Genomic DNA, 22,665 nt, shown 5'->3' with positions numbered 1-22,665 from the left:
AGAACACCCAGCTGTTCTTAGGAAAATATACTGTTTAAAAACTCTTTAAGAATATAAATATAGCTTATATTCACTTGAGCATATTCTCACAGATAATCAGAAGACATTAATAATTTAGAAAACCAACCATAATAATTTAATGTGATTTGAAAATAATTTGATGTGATTGCTGCAATTATGTTTAATATTTCTCTTCCCTTTTCTTTTTCTTAGATCCAAGAAGAATATTATAGATTGTTCAAAAATGTCCCTTGTTGTTTTGCATGTTTAAGGTAAACAGAGGGAACTGTGGATGATTATTGTTACACAAAAAAAAGCCAAGCTGTGGATGGCCAACATATGAAAATGACTTAAACAAATTATCCATTTATTAATTACTAAATAATCAGGTATTTTAAACCAGTATTTCTGTTTACAATGTAGGAACTATATATAATAAGAGGTGAAATTATGTACCACATAGCTATAGTATGCTTTCCTACGTGACTTAGTTTTGTCAAAAATACTATTACAGATATTTGGAAAGTAATTGGTTTCTCAGGAGTGATATCACTGCGCCCAAGGAAAGATTTTCTTTCTAACACAAGAAATATATGAATGTCCTGAAGGAAACCACTGGCTTGATGTTTTATGACTCATGTTGACTTTAAAACTAGTCCCCTATCACCTTGGTAATGAGCTCCTTTACAGAAAGTGGAACATAAGAGAATGAAGGAGCAGAATATAAAACAGAAAGGGAATGGCAGTTATAACAATGGAATGCATTTTGAATAAACTTGTGGAGTTTTTTGTAAACTAGATGAGAAATTATAGAGATCAAATAAAAAAATTGAATAAACACATCTTACCATTTCATGAATTGCTCTAAATGTAAAATTCTACTAAAATAACTTGGGCCTGAATTTGTTATATTCATTTTCTTTTCCAATATTATAAAAACCATACAACTTCACAAAAGAAAAGAAACAACAAGCATTTCTGGTCTGTTTTTATGCTAACATTAGAATTAGGTATATGCTATTTCTATACTTATTTCACAGGTTGTGACTTCAAATGCTTAATCAGTAATACACAAATGTGTCAAAATATAATGTTGTTCACGCCTATAAATGTTGTTCATGCCTGTAAATAAAGCTGAAGTTTTCTATTCTATGACCTTTCGGTGTAGTGAGAAATACCGTATCTCATTAGACTAGTATATTTGGGTTCCTTATATTTTAATTTCAGAAATACTGTAGTTTGCATTGCAATATTCCCTTTTAACTTACTCTTTTTAAAAGGGCATTGTAAATAGGGAAATATTCATAAAGTGAATTACTATTTTTTTTCTTTTCAGAAAAGTACACACTTAAAAGTGTTATTTATAACAAAGAAATCACTAAGAACTGTAGAAATTTTCACAATGCATCTATTTTATGACAATTTTCCACAATCTATTAAAGCACATCTGCCTAAATATATGGCTTCTATCTAGCCTCAACTCTTCTCATTAAAATGAAGAAGCAGTGACTAGATTTCAAAAACATGTCATTGTTCTGCACCTACCTGTAAAAGCATGCCAATACACTAAACGTCGTGATTTTAATTTCTCCAGCTATTGAAATGCAGTCTGTCAAACCTTTCTCTAACAAATAAAATGTTATCTAAATGAATCCTGCTACTGGCTTTGTTGCATCATTTCTCAAAAAAAGATGAGCTACCTGCCAATATGGCTTATACATTTTTAGAGGATTCATGATAATAACTTTTATATTTTTTGAACTCTTAAATGGTAAGCTCATGACCTATTATTTTCATGGTCACTATAAGACAGTGTTATAGGAATATCATATGGAAAAGTAATCTGTTTAATCAATGTATACAAAATTAGGTGTGGTTGGCAGAATAATGGCCCTCCAAAATGCCCACACCCTAATCTTCATAACCTATGAGTATTTTAGGTTGTATGGAGAGGAGAGTTGAGGTTGCTAATCAGCTGACCTTAACATGGGAACATTATCGTGGATTATCTGGTTGGCCCAAAGTAATCACAGGGAGCCTGTCAACATAAAACCTATATTCTTTAGCATGACATTTAAGATCTTCTCATATCAGTTTCCCTCCCTGGTTTTCACTTTTTCCCTATCAAAGTTTCTTCAGCCATACCAAACTGTTTCTCTTTCCCAGAACTTACTGTGTTTTACCTAATCCTCTAATTCTGGAATTTTCTCCTTGTTACCATCATTACTCTGACGAACATCTGCTTATCCCTAATGTATCTTTCTCTATGAAACCTTTCTTAATTCACACAAAGAATTAATCACTTCCACCTTTGTGTCACTGCTCCATCTAGTACTTACCTATTTTAACTTTTATCACATTATATTGCAATTATTTTGCCTGAGTTCAGGACATTCATTGTACCAAGTTCTTGTTCTTCCTTAAAGGCAGCTAACTTCTCTTTTTTGCTTCTTGAGTCAGTATTACTGCCTTCTGCTGTCTAATGACCACACGAATGATGTGATCAGGGTCTGGACCTTCTGAACTGTCTGGACTTTGCTCTTTCTCTCTAGGGGTTTCATACTGGAAATCCACTGGGTGAACTGGCTTCCTCAGGTAAAGCCCTTAATTTTGGTCTCTAATTGCCATGCAATTAGGTGGAAAGAGATGGCCCAGCAATGTCACATTGGTGAAGTGGAGCCGGCAGAAGCATTAAGCGACCTTGAGCTCATATTACAGCTTCAACTCCGTTTTCTAGGAAAGAACTTTTTTTGGGATTTGTGAGGAGCTTGCCAAACTGCTAATAAAGTAGTGCTTCGTTACCCGTTTGGCTGTCATTCCTCAGCCTCAGGTACACTCCTCCTTTCATAGTCAGTGAGGTAAATATTAGGACTTGAGGCTCAGGCTCCTCAATCCATAAAATATACCACACATTCATTAATAAATATGCATTTACAAATTCTTCATAAACAAATGGGGATCATAGAAGGGTTATAAGATTTTAAGAGATTAAATCAAAGAACTCAATACATTAAGGTTGGCCTGAAACAGTGAGATAAATGGACACCAAAGAGTATAAAATAAATTCCGTGATGGTGTGAAGCTTGTTATTAACTATAGACAGTATAATTCCCCAATAAAAAAAATATCTGTTGGTTGATTGAATACACTGTGGTTAGGAAAAATATATTTACACACAATATAATAATTAGAAAAAGTATAAGAAACTTTATAAACAAATACTCCACAGTCTGCATACTAGGCAAAATCAACAAACCATACATACTAAATTGATGATATTTCTTGTCATTTTTAATTCAATGCTACCCCCCTAAAATTAATAACTCTGCATTCTTAACTTTCTATATAAACAATTTAACCTACTGTATCCATCTTTCAATGCCTTACAAAATGTGAGCCTTTCTGTGTATCTATATTTTTCTAATTTCTCCAATATGAAATCTTTGAGGGAAACATGAACTATGGATTCAGTATGGATCCAGAAAGAGTACCCATTCAGATTTTCTTCTATCTAGAATGTCTGCCCCATAGAAAATTCTACCCATCATTCAAGACATCCTGCTGATCAATTTGATTTTTATTTATTTCCCTAGTCACTATAACTATAATACAGATTGTACATAGTAGCAGCACATAATTAAGGTGATTGTGAAGTAATTATGGCAGTGTTCAAACTTAAAACTTTTAGGTTTTAGATTAAAAATATGAGAAAAAATAACTTAGAGATGGCGGGGGTTTTTAAAAAAAATATTTCTTCCTGTAAGTCGATACAGATTTCAACTGTTAAATTGCACTATCTCATTTAATTCTCATAGTAGCGTATGCAATTCTATCCTCAGTTTTCAATGTGAAATGTCAAACAGCTAGGAAATTGCAAAGTTGGTCTTGGGACTGGAAGCCTCAGCTCTTTCTGTTCCCCCATTATACTCTGAGAAACTTTCTGACTCTCTCAGGAAGTTAAAGTGACTGGATTCATACCCAGGCTTTCTGCCTCTAAATCCAGGGTGCGTCCCTCTGTTCCATGGCTATAAACTCATATGGTATTAGAACAATATTCCTGTTTACAATTATGTTCTTTTGGGGATAAAAGAAGCATGACATGTTTTTTTTGACATGCCTCTTCTACATGCATATACAATTTGAAAAAAGTGCATTTCATATGTTTCAAGGTGAAGTTTTGTCTCTTTTTGTTTGCACTTTTCTTGCACATTTATTTCTGTCCCTCAATTCCCACCCACATCCTCAGCCAGGCAATTTAACTACCTAGTGTATATTCTTCAATATTTCTCCTTGTGTTTATATCATCATATTCAAATCATTAATATGAAGTCACATTATAAAAACATCTGTTACCTGCTTTTCTCACTTGGAATCTCACAGGTATAGCTCATTCATTCTTTTTAGTGACTGGATAATATTCCCATATTGAGGATGGACCATAAATTGCAGAGCTGGTATGCAATCTGAATTAATTCAATAATACATTAGGAAACTACTATATCTTTCAGAAATAATGTTCTTCATGCAATGTGGCTTGTTTTTGTTGTTGAAAATAACATGCAGATAGTTGTGTGTGTTTTTCCTATAATGGAGAGGAAGCCTTTTCCGTAAGCCAAACCACCATAACCCTTTCGTTGATACAGATTTGCTTGTTACTTCTGGTAAGTATTCAGTGAGAACCGTATCATGGATTTGAGACCCAAAACACTCCTTGAGCATTTTTATTTAAGTAAAAAGGATTTGAATGATTAACCCTAGGTTGAAGGCTTGAGGAAACATTAAGTTCAGTGGGCAGTCTGAAAGTACAGAACATTTTATTTGGGAATTCATTCAGATGTTATACATCAAAGCTATTGTTATGTGGTCATCGTTCACATAAAATGAAAGGGTTAGTTGAGCTGCAATGGATCTCTGTCCATGCCAACATATCACGATTCTAATTCTAACCTCCCACTTCGAAGCATTGTAAATAATAAAATCTACAAAATATATTGCAATTTATACACTCAAAAATAAGGGAGAAAATAATAGGTTTCTTTCAAAATTGTCCTTATGAAATGCGGTTCATTTCCTACTAGGCTGCAGCTTGCCAGGTGCAGTATGCAAGGGCCAGGCGCTCGGTCCGAAACGCTGCTTCCCTCCCTTCCCGGGACGCGTCGGAAGTGGATCTGAAGCGGCCGGTGCGCAGGGAGGGTTAAGCTTGTCAGTTTCAGGTGCCAGGAACAGAGCCCTAAAAGGACTCCCTGGTCCCGCCGCCTGCTGTGTGGAAAGAACCAAGTGCTGTCACGATTGCATAGTGTTCAAATTCCCCTAAAACGCCCCGGTTTTCTGTGCACGTTGGCTCCAGTGAGGTCATTTATTCTGTCACTTCGGCCCACTCGGCACTCATGACAGCTACACCTTTCACTCGGTCCAGTGCAGGAGGCTTTTCTGCAAGCCCTTCTGTGACCGGGGGAGGAAAGTAATTATTCAAAACAACATTGCTTCTTGTTCCTCGGGTGCTGCCAACCGCCCTGCAGAACCACCGAAGCGCTCCCCAGTCTCATCTTCCGCTCAGATCAGTTTCTCAGATCCTCCGAAAGGGGTGTGGGAATGAGCAGCCGCCTCTCACATCTCAGGCCGTCCCTTCCCTGAGGCAGCGTCGCTCGCATGGCCTGGGCTCCAGTTCCACTTCTGCCCCTAGGGAGACAGAGGCGATCTCAGGCCAGTCATGGCCTGTGCCTCAGTTTCTCATCTAGGAAATGCCTACAACAACAGTTCCTACGTCACAATGTGGTTGTGCAAATTACATCACTTAATAAATGGAAGACAATTGCTACAGCGCTTAGCACATAGCAACTGACATTGAAGTATTAGCTATTGTTATTATTACCCGGGTGAGCTGCTATTGATTGTGCCACTACTAGGTGCCAGCAACTGTTCTAAGCTTGTGCTGGAATTCACTAGTAAAAACCAAACTAAGGAAAAATAGACATAATAAATTTGTGGTATAGAGGGAGGATTTCCACATTATTGATTTATCAGCAGGTTATTTCTGAAACAGGCAAGGAAACAGCAAAAATAAAAATCAGTAATGATAAAGTGAAATTGTAGATTTGTTTTTCTATTTTCTACCACTTCCCAGACTACCTTCCCAACTTCTAACCTGCCCCGTTCAAAACCTCTAATTCAAATCGCACTGCCATCCACTGCAAAGCTTGTAGAATGTCAGAGAGAATTTCAAATGTTAACATTACTGACATGTTCTTTGGAGAGAAGGTGCCCCCAGGCCCCACACTGTTCTGTACATGTGAAATATCTGTCCCTGCAGAGAAAATGTCCTGCAATTTGATTAAAATGGCCTTCCTGTAAAAAGATACATCAATATATTTAAATATAAATACTATTAGCATTTACATGAACTTGAAAAATATAATAGCTTCTTTAAACAATGCATATAAGCAAGTTAATCTGGAATTCTCAGCTTCCCATATATTCTTATAAATGAGAGAGAAATTTGTACTGGCATTATTTGGGTACTTCATATTCTCTGTTCAGGACACATTGCGGTCATATCATTTGCTCTGGCTTAATGTAAAATATAGAAAACACGCTCCTTTAAAACAGTCTTGATTTCTTTAAAAGCAAAGGCAAATGAGCTATTTTAATACTTAAAAAAAATTACTACAGGAATCTTCAGTAGAAATAAATATTCTTTGATAAATGCCTGTCACTCATATGTAGAATGCATTTGGTTTTACCTATTATTTATGCTACTTAAATGTTCAACATTGTTTCCTGAACAATAAGATGTTTCCTGAACAATAAGGTGAACAATTTGTAATTATATAAAGGTAATTTCTAGTTTCTATATTTAGTAAGCTAGATATTGCAAATTTCTGAGATAAATGAACTAAGAATTCTATTAGTTACTAATTTAGGAATTCAGATATTTTGTTATATCTGTCTCCCTCATTTGCATACCTCATCATTCTGATATAAAGAATGCCTCAGAGGTTAGAAAAGTAGTTCTTTATTCTCCTATGTGTTAAAGTATAAGACGTTTAGAAATGTGTGATTTTTTTTCCCCCAAGTAGATTTGCATACATAGCTTGAATACATAGAAAAAAATTTTTTCTACTTATTGGGAAAGTAGAAGAGAAGCTCTTTCTTGCTCACCAAATCTCTGCTTTCTTGAGATCAAGAATATAACATTGCTTCTTAGTAACCCTCCACTTCCTTTATAAAAGTCAGAAAAGGTAAGTGGATAACATACAGTTTTTTACTTGGACGTTATGTGAATTTTATACACAAAATTATGCACATTCAAACTCCTTACAAAATGAATTTAAGGCCCTTTACAATGACAGATAAACTAGATAGTGTACATGTAAAGCACACATGATAGGTGAGTCAAAAGAAAAATAAGGGTATAATTATACAATGGAGGTAAATATTTTAGTACAACATGAGCTCGCTACTCATTCAGGTTAGGTCTGTTATGTGTTGCTGTGTGATACCACTCCAAAACCTGGTTCCATAAAAAAAATGATTTATTATTGTTTCTTACATTTCTGTTGGTTGATTGGGCTCAGTAGGGTAAGTGTCACCTAGGGTTGCTCATGAAGCTCTTCACTGGGGTTGCAGCCATCTGACAGTGTTGTCCACTACAGTTTCAACACATGCTGCTGGTGAGCACCCATTCATGGTCTCACCATGTCATTTTGGTTTCACACAGCATGAAATCTAGGGTCCTTGAGAGAGCATTGCAAAAGCAAGCATTTCAAGAGGCCCCCAATGAGGTTGAAAGGCTTCTTACCACCTAACCTCTGAAGTCATAGAGTTTACTTCTCCCGAAATAGCCAGTGAAAAAACCCACCAGTATTTAAAGAGTTGAAGAAATAGATCCACCTTTTAATGAAGAAATGACAAGATCACATTGCATAAGAGCATATGGAAATAAATATTATTGAGATCATTTTGGGAAAATACAACTTGGCACAGTTTTATGTTCTTGCTAACATCTGTATATCATAATACCTTTACATTAGACAATGCAGTGAACGTCATAGGACTGTTTCTTGAAGTGTCCTTGAGTACAAGCCAATGAAACCACACTAAAGAACAATTCATTAAAAGCAATAAAAGCCATAAAAGTCTCAAGTTATATGACTTAGTTAACTTTTTTTACTATTATATCTTAATCTAGAGGCAGATTTAAAAATTCATGTCTATATCTAGCATTCTGAACACCAGTACTCTGATTAATGGTAATAAGGTCCCATTTGAAAAAATAAAATAATAAAAGCATTCCATAAGTAAAAATGTTTGAGAAACCATGAATAGTTTGCCTATACCCACTGCCCCACTCCACCACTGACCCTGAGTCAACCTGTCAATTGTTTTAATAGATAAAAAATGTTGAGAATTACTGCCACTTTAGTTTGGCCATAGCTTTTTAAACTCCCAATACTTTCCCACAGCCTTGAGTATATCGATTACAATCTGAGACACTTCGCAGATCATAGATTGGGGTGTTCTGATGTGATACAGCACAAAGTTTTAACACCTTTCTACTGTCACTAGTCCACAATTATTGACTCCATCAGCTGAGTTGTTCAAAAATATTGAGTAGTATTCTATTTGAGAATAAACCGAATAAGCCAAGTACCTGATAAATATGAAATAATATCCCTTTGTATTCAATCAATCCAGGAAGATAGTGGGTGTTCCCTTGTACAAACAACAAGGACAGAGGAAGACTCCATAGCTTTATTAAGAGGCAAACCAAGGGAGTCCTTTCCAGAAAACATGATTGGGTGATTGAGAGACCAGAGTTCAACTCTATATGCAGCACAGTGGAAATAGTTTAGTGAAATCCTCCCTGGTCAATGTACAGACAAATAACAAGCAAGATGACTTTTGCAAATAAATTGATCTGAATACTAAATTCAAGGTTATAAGTGTAAAATTAAAAGTCACTGTAAAAATCTACAAATGTCCTTCTTTCACCCACTCAATAACTTCCAAACAGTTTCAAGTTTAGAACATATTTGCAAATATTTAGTTCTCAAAAAAAATTATAATTCTAAAATTTAGGTGACCATATTTTCTTTTATAAAATAGAATAGAAATTATTTTGTATTGTTCTTCATAAAATTATGATTGTAAATCTAACCATTGTAAGACTAGTAATAATGTGTTTTTTCTAAATTAATGTGAATTAACTAATATTTAGTCAATAAATGAACGCATTTTTAAGGTTATGTAATGGTTCCAGCTCTGCCACTGGTCTAGTGGATGTCACTTACAGAATAATATTTCTACATAGAATTCTGACTAGAAAAAAATAGAAGGCAAATGTCTGATATCAGAAAAAAAATTAGGAAAAAGGGTTTATAAACCTAAGAAATCTACTTCAAAAATTTGATATATTTAGCAAGACTAAACAAACTATGTCATATTTTCACTTTCCATGACAACCTGAGTCAAAAAGCTAAGACCTAAAACAGATTGTACTACAATATGACTAGATTTTATCAAGCTTAGATCTATTTCTGGCACTTTCTTAAGGCAAAATGACTGATTCAAAAATAATATGGGTGATACCTATGATATTAAAGAACTTTTGGGTCCCTGCTTCACTGCAACAGTGTCTGTACCAAAGAGAAAGGAAAATGATGAAGTTGTATTTAAGGGAAAATAAATTTCTGAATTAGTGAGGAAATAAAAGAAACTTTAAATGAATGCAGTTTGCAGGGATGTCTCCCCTGAAGCTACACAAAATTGAAAAGGCACCTACCGAATCTTAAAATAGCATTCAATGATATCTTCTAGACTACCCTTTAATGGATGATTTGTATGCAACACTTCCAAGTGAGATGAGAGTATTACAGACGTAATCACCCTTTAGACCCAGCAGGGATAGCTTGAGATAATAGGGGAGGAGTGAAAAATCCTATGTTCAAAAAGTGTTTTCCTCTGAAACCGCCCAAGCAACACATCCAGTGAGCACAGCACACATCACCATGTGCCTTGGCTGTAGATTATGCTTCTCATTTTTAAAGGGAAAATAACCACCACCAAAAAAATTAGCCAGCTTCCTTTAGTACTATGTCTCTAATAAGCTAAATCTCAGAGTAAGTGGTGATTGCCTTTTGGTGGCACTACACAAACTAACATGCTTGAAATGGCGACACACAGCTATTTGGGTTTCAATTTAATTTGTTTCAAGAGGTGACATTCAAAAACTATTGTAAGCTGATGAAAACCAATGAGGAGACCTTTACTTTTATGCAGTAATGCAATCACTGAAGAAAAAATGACACACAAAATAATATTATTTTATAAGCAAGGAATGATGGCTAACTTTAGAGGCCTTCCATCTTTTTAAAAGAATACATCCGTTAGGGAAACACGATGTGTGGGGTTCTTCTCCTTCCTACCATGTTAGAGATAAAGAACATCCTATAAAGACTAGCATGCAACAATATAGAAAGATTTCTAAAACTAAGGTGCCTAAAGACAAAAATTAACCATTTTCCTTATTCAAAACTTTATGTTACAAAATACTTAAACCTATGATAATTTACAACCAACGTTCTAATAGAAAAGCAAGTTCTTTAAAAAGCTCAAAGTGGGTATTTTTTTTTTAACACTGGTAAATATTGTCAGTACCATGCATATGTTTCTGATACTTAAATTTCAAATAACTTTTTTCTTATATTATGTGATTTGTAGTGCAGAATTAATCTTACCCGTAAAGAGATCTGAGCTTTGCATTCAATTTTTGGAAGCTGATTTTTAGGTTCCCAGAATGTCGTGCCTGATAAGAATGTCTTTGTAGGCCTGAGGGCTTTGGCCACCAGACAGCATAACAACATAATTTATAAGGAAAGATTTGGGCCACATTATATTGGTTCTGAGCTCCAGAGGAATTAGAGACTAAAGTTTTATCTCAGTCTCTAGGAGGAGCTGGAGACAAGAGACTAAGGTCAGCAGGTAGTATGTAATCAAGCTCCAATAAAAATATTGGACACCAAAGGTTCTGGTGAGCTTGTTTTGCTGAAAATATTCTGTGCATATTGTCTGATATCATGGCCGGGAAGATATATATATATATATATATTTAGAGAGAGAGAGAGAGAGAAATTTTAAATTTTTTGTTTGTTTGTTTGTTTAGAGAGAGAAAAAGGGAGAGGGATAGAGCACATCAATGAGAGAGAAACATCAATTGGCTGCCTACTGGATCTGGCCCACAACCCAGGCATGTGCCCTGACCAGGAATCAACCTGTGACCTCTTAGTTTGTGGATTCACACTCAACCACTGAGCCACATGGGCTAGGCAAGAGAAAGTTTTTTAAAATAGAAAATTGTCTCATGCAATGTCATGCTAGCTGGCAAGTTCAAAATGTTTAGAACAGACTGACAGTTTAGGAAGTCAGGAAGGAGTTGATGTTTCAGTCTTGAAGCAAATTTATTTTTATTCTCTGGGAAATACTCTTGTTTTACTCTTAATCCAGGTCTTCAACTGATCTGGATTAGACTCATCCACACTGTTGAAGGTAATTGTCATTAAAATAAATTGAGTGTAGATGTTGACCACATCAACAAAATACTCCCATAACAACATCTATACTAGTGTTTGAGTAAATATATGGGAACTATAGCCTACCTAAGTGGACACATAAGACAAACAATCACAGTAGCTAATTGGTCTAAAGTGAGTGCAGTCCTATGGACCCCTGAATATAAGTCTGGTTACTAAAATGAGGGTAGTCTTGTGGGGACTGTATTCTCTAACAAATACAGTCAACTGATTTTTGACAAAGGCACAAATTCAATTGAGAAAGAACAGTATTTTCAACAAATGGTACTAGAACAATTAGGTATGAATGGGTTAACTTAACATATATAGAGATGGTTACTAAAGAGATGTGTGTGTACGTATTCACATGCACACATAGGTATACATGGGTTGGTGGATATACATCTATTTAAATTCTCCGTCAACTAAGAGAGCCTAAGACAATGATAACCCAACAACAATGAGCACCTCTAACACTCATATCTTGGTTTTGAATACTATTCTCCAATAAAAGGAACTAGGGGGACTCCTTGGAGAAATGGCTGTTCTGGGAAAGGGGCAGGGAATACACAAGATGAGTGAGCCCGGGGTATCTTATAGTGACAAAAAGTAAGAAACTGGAAAACAATTCTTTTTAAATATTGGGAACATGTCAAAGGGGACATGAAACCAATGGAAAGAGCTCCAAAAACCCAAACCTAGAACACAAATGATCTTTGATCGAGTAAAGGCAATACATTGGAGAAAAGTCAGTCTTTGCAAAAACTGTAACTGTATATCCACAGGCAAAAGAAAAATGAATCTACACAAAGATCTTACAGCCTTCACAAAAAATAATTCAAAATAGAACATAGACATAAATGTAAAATGCTAAACTATAACAATCCCAAAAGATAATATAGGAGAAAATCTAGGGAAATATGGATACAGCAATGACTTTTTAGATATAATACCAAAGACTACTCATGAAAGAAATAATGATAAGCTGGACACTATTAAAATTTAAACATTCCAGTCTGTGAAATTCAGTGTCAAGAGAATATAAAGACAAACAACAGACTGGGAGAAATTATTTTCAAAATACATATTTGATAAAGGACTATTATTCAAAGTGTAGAAAGAACTCTTAAAACTCAACAATAAGAAAATGAACAACCTGATATAAAAATGGGCAAATGGCCTAAACAGACACTTCACACACAAATTATATATAGATATAGATATAGATATAGATATATAGATATAGATATAGATATAGATATAGATATAGATATAGATGATATAGATATAGATATAGATGATATAGATATATAGATATAGATATAGATGATATATAGATATAGATATAGATGATATAGATATAGATATAGATGATATAGATATAGATAGATATAGATATAGATATAGATGATATAGATATAGATAAATAGATAGATAGATGATAGATAGATAGATAGATAGATAGATAGATAGATAGATAGATGATAGATATAGAGAGAGAGATATGGCAAATAAACATATGAAAAGATGCCACACTTCATTTGTCATTAGAGAAAATAAAATTAAAATAAGATACCACTATTAGATTGGCCAAAACCCAGAACATTGATAACACCAAATGCTGATAAGGATTTGCAGCAACAACAATTCTCATTCATTGCTGGTAAGAATGCAAAATGGTACCATCACTTCAGAAGACAATTTGACAGTTTCTTAGAAAACTAAACATACTTTTATCGTGCAACCCAGCAGTCACACTCATTGGAATTTACCCAAAGGAGTTGAAAACTTATGTCTACATAAAAAAGTTACACACAGATGTTCATAGCATCTTTATTCATAATTGCCAAAATTTGGAAACAGTTATGATGTTCTTCAACAGATGAATGGATAAATAAACTGTGGTACATCCAGACAATAAAATATTATTCATCACCAAAGAAAAATGAGCTATCAAGCCATGAAAATAAGTGGATAACATTTAAATACATATCACTGAGTGAAAGAAACCAATCTGGTGAGGCTACATACAGTTTGATTACAACTATATCATGTCTGGAAAAGGCAAAACTATGAAAGCAGTAAAAAGATCAGTGGTTGCCAAAAAGTAGCAAGAGAGAGGGATAAATAGGCAGAGCAAAGAGAGTTTTTAAGGCAGTAAAACCATTCTATATGATACCGTAATTGTGAGTACATGTAATATATTTGTCAAAACTCATAGGATGTACAACACCTAAAGCGATAATCACACATCAATGTAGTTTCATTTGTTATAGCACTGGTGCCACTCTGGTGTGTGATGTTGATAGTGGGAGAGGTGGTTCCTGTGTAAGGGCAGAGGGTACATGGAACTTTCTACATCTTTCACTCAATATTTCTGTGAAGCTGAAACTGCTTCAAAATAAAGTTTATTAAATTAATATTAAGTAAAGTATTGGATTATAGTCCATAGTATAAAATAAATATCCATGAGTCCATACTGACATAAACAAATGGCTAATAAAAAATAAGGGGAAGTAGACAAATCTCCCATGCAGTAGAATTCCAAATAATTCATGTAAATATCACCACTCTGGGAGGTGGATCTTAACTTCCTACCCAGTAATTTTGGACTGTGCAATGACTTCTTTCCAAAGACTGCGCTATGAAAAATAGGAATAAAAGAGCAATTTTACGGTGGAGAAATATGACAAACACTACCTCAGTCAGGTGATCTAAGTGATATGTCATGTAGCTAGACCATAAACTTGATATGATAAGAATGCAATTTATATCTGTGATCTTCCTCCACAAAGCCCATAATCTCACTGTAATAATGACAAAACCACAGACACATTCCAACTGAAGAACGTTCTACAAAAATCCTAACCAGTACTTCTCAAAACTGTCAAAGCCATCAAAAACATGAAAAATCTGAGAAACTATGACAGTCAAGAGAACCTAAGAAGACAGTGACTAAATGTAGCATGGTGTCCTCAATGGGATTCTGAAACAGAATAAGGACAGTAGATAAAAACTAAGGAAACTTGAATAAATTATGGACTTTAGTTAATAATAATGTATCAATATTTCTTCATTTTGAAAACTGTACCAGGTTTGGGGTATATAGAAACTCTGTACTATCTTTCCAGTTTTTCTGTAAATCTAGAATTTTCATTCAAAAACAGAAAAAATTATATTAAAAATTCAATGAATTAATTTTATCTTGTAATTCAACTTTCATGCCAGAACATAAAAAATATTTGCAAGTGGAAAAGATTTTTTACATTTTTTATTTATAAGATGCATTCACCACCCAATGTCTGTTACTTTCAAATACACAGCATTACTTGGTAATGATAAAATTCTTCCTCAACATTCAAACAACATATGAAAACAGGAGATAACCTCAATGTTTGACCCGAAATATAATTGACCACATTAACACCTACCTAACAGTACATGCAATTGCCATAACTGAATAATCACTAAGGTTTTGATCCTGACAACAGGAACCAAATTTAAATGCTTGAATAAAGCAAGGGTGAACTGTGGTTGTGGGCATGGAATCAAAATACATGGACATTTTCTAGGGTCAAAAGGAGAGTGAAGATCCAAGCTCATAGAAAGAACAATAAGAAGGCAGGCAAGGCGGTAGAACAGCTTCTGAGGCAATGAGATTTCAAAAAGGCAAAGGAATCTATAGTAGCAACTATCATTTGGGATTCATGATACAAAGCAGAGGCTTTATTTATGGTGCCTAAGGAGTCAGCTGCCCTTGTATTTGAAGGGTGCTGTCTATAATACTGAACCTGAGACAACTAGGAGAACAACTATTTTATTCCTTAGCTCTCAGAGTCTAAGCTTGAGACATGGATAGGAATTCTCTTATTCAAAGTATCAGGTTTAGCAATTTTGAGACTTGAAAGAATGAGAAGGATGCAGATCATAATAAAGTAATCATATGTGCAAATACCCCCATTAAGCCCTCGGGGAGAAAGCCCCAAACAAAGAGAGCCACTGAAAGAACAAACTGATTACTCCTTTTTTGACTCTCCTGCTGATACCCAATGATATCTTTCTGACTTCCTCCCTTCAGTCTATCTAAATCTGTCCCTCTGATCTTGACTCTTCATTCCTCACCTTTGCACTAAACATGGTCTATACCTATGTTTTGTTTGCTAAAAACCCATTTCTGCCTCCTTACCCCCTAAAATGTGTTGAGTCTGATCCAACATCCAATAGTGTTCCCCAATATTCAGTGTAGGTTGAACCACCCCTCCTGATAGCCCAACTTAGAATCCAAGACACCAATCCAGTTTATATATCTCTCTGAGGCTTTATCTCTATAATGTCCTCCTTTGATATGACTGAAATAGTCTAATCTATTCTCATGAGTCCTCCTAAAATAACTATGTAATTTCATTTTAAGAGTCTTTTAACTGTATATCATTTGATAGTGTGTAAGAACATGTCCACAACTATTTATTCATCTCACTCTTCCACAAACTCAGTAAAATGGTCAACTAATAGTTAACCATTGTTAAAACTAAGTTCTAAGAGTGTTACTTACTCTGGATTGCATAGCTAGTGTCTGGGATTTCAAAGTCCTAAACCAAAAGTACCTTACATCAAATACAACACATTCTGTTAGTCTGGTTGGAGAATGATAATTGACAAGACAAGTGTGAAAAAACTTAAAATCACAAACATGCCAAGTGAAAACATTTTTGTTTCTACTGCTATTTTTGAAAACTACATCTCTATACTAGCCAGTAGCACTTAAAATTCCCTCAAAATAAACTGCTTTTGCCAGCTGCCCCTCACTACCAACTGTAGTCATGCTCTAGAATTATTATGAAGATTAATCATCTATAGGAAGCAAAATTTTATAATTAAGCTCTAATTACAATCAGCCACAAGATTATTCTCTTTTTCTTCTACCATTTCTCTATGTACTCAATGCTCTTCATGTTTCCTGCCAGACTTTCTAAATCACTACAAGATGGGATTGTTATTTTTGCCTATTCTCTTACTTCTCACTCTAAGTAATTTTAAACATGCTTTCAACAATAATTTTTCTTACCGTATTTGGTATAAAACTTTCAAATAGAATACATTTTAAACTTTCTTATCAGTCCTTATCTAAATCTAAATTTCTTTGCAGAACATTCAAAGCCCTTATAAATTGCCTGGTTTTGATATTCATCTCTGTTCCTTTCCATACATTTCAATCAAGTAAATTGTTTTTGTTCTCCCCAGTAGGTACTGATCACTATGTTATCGTCGTAATTAGCTAGTTAACATTAGTAATAGAAAGAGAGCAAAGGGAAGGCCAGGCATTAAAAGTAAGGTCATCTGAGCAGCTTCACCAGGAAGCTGCAACTTAACACTCCCCAGGAAACTACCTCTCCATTCCTTGCAGATCACTGGGGGAAGGGAAAGAACAAAGGGGGAAGTGGACACATGCACAGTGGAGTGGGGGTGGCATAGGGAAAGTGCTCGCCTGCCAGTCTAACATGGGCAAATGATAATTGGCTAAAGAGGGTTGAGCCACTGCAAACTTGTGAAATCATGAAGGGTTAATTGGGTAAGCTCCAGGTTATAATCCTCAGACAAAGAATTCTCTCTTTTGTGTGCTCCTATTTATCTCTTGCTCTGGGACTACACTTGCCAGTGCACTAGCCAGACAAGTGGCCTTAGCAGCCTCATAGCCCATGATCATGTAGACCACACATGCAGTGGGCTGCAGCTGGGAACACAAGCTAACCTAGCCAGATGCTGGACTAGATTGTGCTTTAATATAGAGTAGAGACTCTGGATAGTGGCTTTAATTCTAGCTCTGCTGAAGACACAGCTGGACTTTTTCCATGGCTGGACAGAGGGAAATGGGACCTTGAAAACCCAGGGGTTTAACTCCTCACAAATAAATATCACTCATTCTCATGCCCAAGTGCAAGAAAATTCCTTTTCTTGTGACAGTGCAAGAATTTTACTTCCACCAGCAACATGTGGGGACACAGAGGGCACCCCACTGATAACAACTAAACTCTATGCCTGGGTTTTATTTTACATTTCTCTCCATTAATTAATATCCTTCACTGACTTTAACATCTGAAAATTAAGATCTCACCTTTTTGAAAGAAGGTATTTGATTGTCTCTACTGCTATCTATTAAATAAATACCATTAATTGGGATTTCTTCTTTGGCCAATGTGTTATTTAGAATTTATTAAGACAAAGAGCAAGTGAAGAGAAAAAGGTATAATGTGATTTGATTTTAAAGAATTTGTTTAGATATATAGGTTTGCATGCATTTGAATGAATAAGGAGCACAGCTGTGGAAGGATTCAAACCATCCTTTCATTATTAACAATATTAACCAAATTGATTATATCAGAGTAATTATATAAGGATAAGAATGACTGGAATTAAGGTATATTATTCTTTTCTAATGTATCCATTGGATTAAAATCTGAAGCATGCCGTGGCTCACATGCCCTGGTGTGGCTCAGTTGGTTGGGTGTGGCTCAGTTGGTTGGGCATCATCCCATGTACCAAAACATTGCCAGTTCGACTCCTTGTCTGGGCACATGCCTCAGTTGCAAGCTTGATCCCTGGTGGAGGGGTTGCGGGAGGCAGTCTATCAATGTTTTGCTCTCACATGGATTTTTTTTCTCCCTCTCTCTCCCTTCCTCTCACTCTAAAACTCAATAAAAAATCTTTTTTAAAAATCTGAAGCATAGTTTAGGAGCTTATGCTGTTCTATTTTCTGTTCTGAATGTTCAGATCTGTGCTCCTTTTGGCAGAGTGACTACCATGCAAATTCTCCTGTGACTCTGCTGAGCCTTAAACTAGCTCATTGCAGCTGGTTTTGTGCTCAGCACCATTGCCAGCAGCCTTGGAAGAATGAAAGAATATATGGCAGTCTTTCTCAAGTTTTAGTGTGGGTAGGAGTCTTTAGGAGCCTTGTTATAAAAGCAGATTCCTAAACCTTATCCCAAGATATTAGGATTAAGTGGGTCTGGGATGGGGCCCAGAAATCTGCATTTTAATAAGTTATCCCTAGGTGATTCTGACACAGACAGTCCATGGACAATGCTTTGTGAAATTCTGATTTGTAAAAATAATGAGCTAAGTGTTCTATCCAGCGTATCTCCATAGCAGATTGTGCACCCTCCATTATGTCAAGGAGCACATAGTGTTAATATGATTTGTTTACATTTTATCTCACTAGAGTGGGAGCTTCTTTTTTTTTTTTTTAATATATCTTTATTGATTTCAGAGAGAGGAAAGGAGAGGAAGAGAGAGAGACAGAAACATCAATGATGAGAGAGTCATTGATCGAGCCTGCAACCCGGGCATGTGCCCTGACCGGGAATCGAACCCTGATCGCCTGGATCCTAGGTCGACGCTTAACCACTAAGCCACACCCGGCCGGGCAAGTGTGAGCTTCTTGAGGGCATGTTTTGGTCAATTAATTTTATGTCCCCAGTGCCTAGAACAGTAAGTTTAATGGAAGATAATCTAAAGTTGATGCCATAAGTGCAAACAGAATGTTTCTCAATGACCAAAAGAGATAAAAGAAAATTGCAATTTAATTAGGATTTTCTACATGCCAGGTTATTCCCCTGCTAAAATTTACTGATTTGAGCTATATCTGAGATCCCACTCTGACTTCTGGGACACTGTTCCTTCTCTTTCAGCTTCACTGATATTACGAAACTGAATCACCACCTTCTTTCTCATGTAAACTCACCTTTCTACCAACAGTGCGCTCTCTCTCTCTCTCTCTCTCTCTCTCTCTCTCTCTCTCTCTCCTTTTTGAAGTAGGCAACTGTCTGAATTTGGGCTAACTTTGCTACCTCGATTCCTGGTCATGGTCATAAGATTTGTTCAGAAATAGGCACAAACCCAAAGCAGAGCCACTCAGTCATTCCAAGGATCTTTTTTTTAGTGATAAAGTTTTCCCTTTTTCATAATTATTCACCCAGTAAAATCATGGCATGTCTCTGCTCAAATACCAAATACCAAGTGAGCCCCAGGTGCTTCGGTGAACTGGCCCCTTTCCTTCTCTTCTGCCTCTGACCTCCTTCACCTAAACTCCTCCCTAAACCCCCTTTTCACTCCTCCACTCAGCCACCCCTGCGCCAGCTCTGCAGTCCAGCTCCAGGCTTAGTGCCTTTCCCCTGGCTGATCCTCCTCGCGGAATGCTGTCTCCACCCCCGACTCCCATATCTGCGCGGTTCACTCCCTCGCCTTCAGGTTTTCCTCTGGAACTAGCAACTGCATACCTCGAGAACACTCCTCATCTCCTTTTACCTCTGCTCTCCTTCCTTCTCTTTTCATAGAATTTATCACCTTCAAACATACAAAAAAAAGTTTGTTTTCTTCTACCTAAGTCGTCATCTAATGTAAACTGCATGAAAGCAAGGATCTTTCCAAGTATCTAGAATAGTGTGTGGCACACAGTAGATGCACAATAATTCAACCATTCAGTTTGTCCAAGCAATATTTGAATGTTTCTATGTGCCGGATAGTTTAGCAAACAGGTAAGTCTCTGTTCTTACAGAACTCACATAATAGCAGAGAATACAGATAACAACTACTGTAATATGTACACATATAATATAATGCCAAGGACTGATAAAATACTTAGAAGAAAATAGAGCATGAAACAGAGATCAGCAGTACCAGGGGTATCATTTTAGAATGGATGGTCAGGTCTTCAGGGTTGTCGTATTTGAGCAGAGTCCTGAAGGAAGTGGGAAAATGAAACTGTAAAGACAGACTCTGAAGCCAGGTTACTAGGGCTTGAATCTGCTATGCTAGTCAATAATTCTGTGACATTGAATAAACCATAAGTAGGTTTCCCTCATTTGTATAAAAGGGGACAAAAATAGTAGCATTTTCTGAGATTTCATGCTGAGTATTAAATGAATTAATACAGAAAGTCTATAGAACAGCACCTGAACATAATAAATACCCTATATTTAGTTGAGGATCTGTAATGTACTCTTGTTAAGAAAGCTTGGCTGCCCACTTTATGTCTTGTTGGCTGTTTCCTCTTACCTTGTGTTTCTCTTGAAGACAATTTATAATTGCCCTACGTTCAGTAGTTAGCTCTTCTCATTTCACTGTACGTTTCCTCTTTGGACAATTTCACCAGCCCCCCAGCATAAACTATCAAGTCACTTTAGATTAATTCCCAAATCTACTATGTTACAGTTATTTATTATCTTACAGTTCTGGAGTCAGAAGTCCCAAATGTGTCCACACAGCTACATTCCTTCTATAGAGCCTGGAGGAGAATTTGTTTCCTTGCCTTTTTTAGCTTCTATAGTCCTTTATTCCACATTGAAAGCTAGCAGTCTAGCATCTTCCAGTTTTTCTATGACTCTGAGATCTCTGTTCCTTTCCACCATCACATTTCCTTCTTTCTTTCCCTTATACAGGCATTTGTGATTACTCTGGTCACACAGAAAATCCTGGATAGTCTCTCATCTCAAGATTTTAACTATATCACACCTGCAAAATCCTTCATTACATAAGATGACATATTCAGAGATCAAGACATGGACACCTTTGGGGTGGGACATTATTCAGTCTACCAGATTAGCTTTGACTTTTCTCCCAAGTGTTATATTTATATTAAAATTGCCCAACGTTATGTTTCCAAAGGTTCCAACTCTATCTAAAACTATTTTAAAATGTAATTATTTCTCAGCACATATTCAAGTAACCTACTCCTTGTCCTTAAATTATGTATAACCATTTTGCCAGTCATCTTGATGAGAAAACATGATAAAAGGATATTTTGGTGTAAAAAAATGTGGTAACCAGGGAGAAGTTGCCTACATTCAAGTCCTGGCTTGAGTATTTGGCTAAGAAAATTTTAACCAAGCTTTCTTAACAGCAATAGTATCTCAGATCCTCACTTAAATATATAAGAAGAATAATAGTATTTACTTAATAGATTCCTTTTGATAACTAAATAAGATAATTCTTAAACAGTGCACATCACATAGTAAGTGCTCAATACATCTTAGCTAGTTCCCTCATCACCTGTATTGATCAAGACAGGCTAGCTTTCTGCAGTTAGAAATAAACCTAAAAGTTCAGTGATTTACAGCAACAGAGGTTTCTTTGTCATTCATAGAACATGCCTCTTATGGGTCAACAGGCTTTCTGCTCTTCAGCCACTCACGAACCAGGCTGAAAGAGGTCATCGTGTCAGATATGGGAAGTCGTAATGACAGAGGAAAAGAAAGAGCTCTGGAGGTCATACATTGGTGATTAAATACGCAAACAAAAAATTAACACGCTTTACTTTCATGTATAATTTATTGTCTGAAATTAAACACATGACCCTACCCAACCACAAGGACAGAAAGTACTCTCAATGTATATGGAAAGAGAAAGAACTGAAACTATTTGAGAAACAGCACTAACGAAACTACGTCCCCAAATTCAAACTATTCGAATTCTTGTTAGATTGCCTTCAACATTACTTTTCCACCCAGGATCTATTTGCACTTCAACTACCATTTCTATATCTATGCTTTAAACAATATTTTTGCTTGGACTGATGCAATAATCTTAGTGGTTTCATTACTTCCACTATCTCGTATTTTTAATGCATCCTTCAAGCTGATTTATGGTCCTAGTCACATCATTCCCCCCTCCAGAAGCTTTTGATAATAAGGCAGTTTAGTATCATAGTGAATAGCCCTGGCTCGGGAGTGAGACAGATCTAGATTCAGACAGATATGTAATTAGCCAGATATGTGACTTTGGAAATATTACTAAAACTCTCTAAGCCTCAGCATGGTTTTGAGGATTAGGTAAATTAATGTTTAAAAATTACATATTTACTCATATAAAAAGTGATATTACCGTAGTTTAATAAATGTTAGCTCTCATTGTCTCCACTGTCTAAAGAAGTTCAAAAATTTTACCATGACATTCAAGGCTTTTGTAGCTTGAGATCAACTTCATTTCCAGTCTTGTTTTCTCTGTTTCACTTTCCCCCATAAACTTCATATTGTATCTCTACCATCCTGCATTGCACCAACACAGCATAAATTCTCCTACCATTATGTCTTTTCACAGACCGACT

The 22,665-nt window shown here is 35.8% G+C and overlaps 1 protein-coding gene across 1 annotated transcript in view; it reads left to right on the top strand.

The window, feature by feature from the left end:
- Nucleotides 1-1,657, top strand: part of ADGRL4 (adhesion G protein-coupled receptor L4) — an 89,107-nt gene extending 87,450 nt beyond the window's left edge. The window contains exon 16 of the mRNA XM_081145640.1: nt 214-1,657. Coding sequence (XP_081001766.1) covers nt 214-276 — 63 coding nt within the window. The 3' untranslated portion in view covers nt 277-1,657. The remainder of the gene's footprint in view (nt 1-213) is intronic.
- Nucleotides 1,658-22,665: the final 21,008 nt, after the last annotated feature.

The sequence above is a fragment of the Miniopterus schreibersii genome, assembly GCF_964146895.1.
Source record: "Miniopterus schreibersii genome assembly, chromosome: 8".
In the NCBI taxonomy this organism is placed as follows: domain Eukaryota; kingdom Metazoa; phylum Chordata; class Mammalia; order Chiroptera; family Miniopteridae; genus Miniopterus; species Miniopterus schreibersii.
Note: the sequence above shows the minus strand (reverse complement) of the source record. Positions and strands in the feature narration are given on the sequence as shown.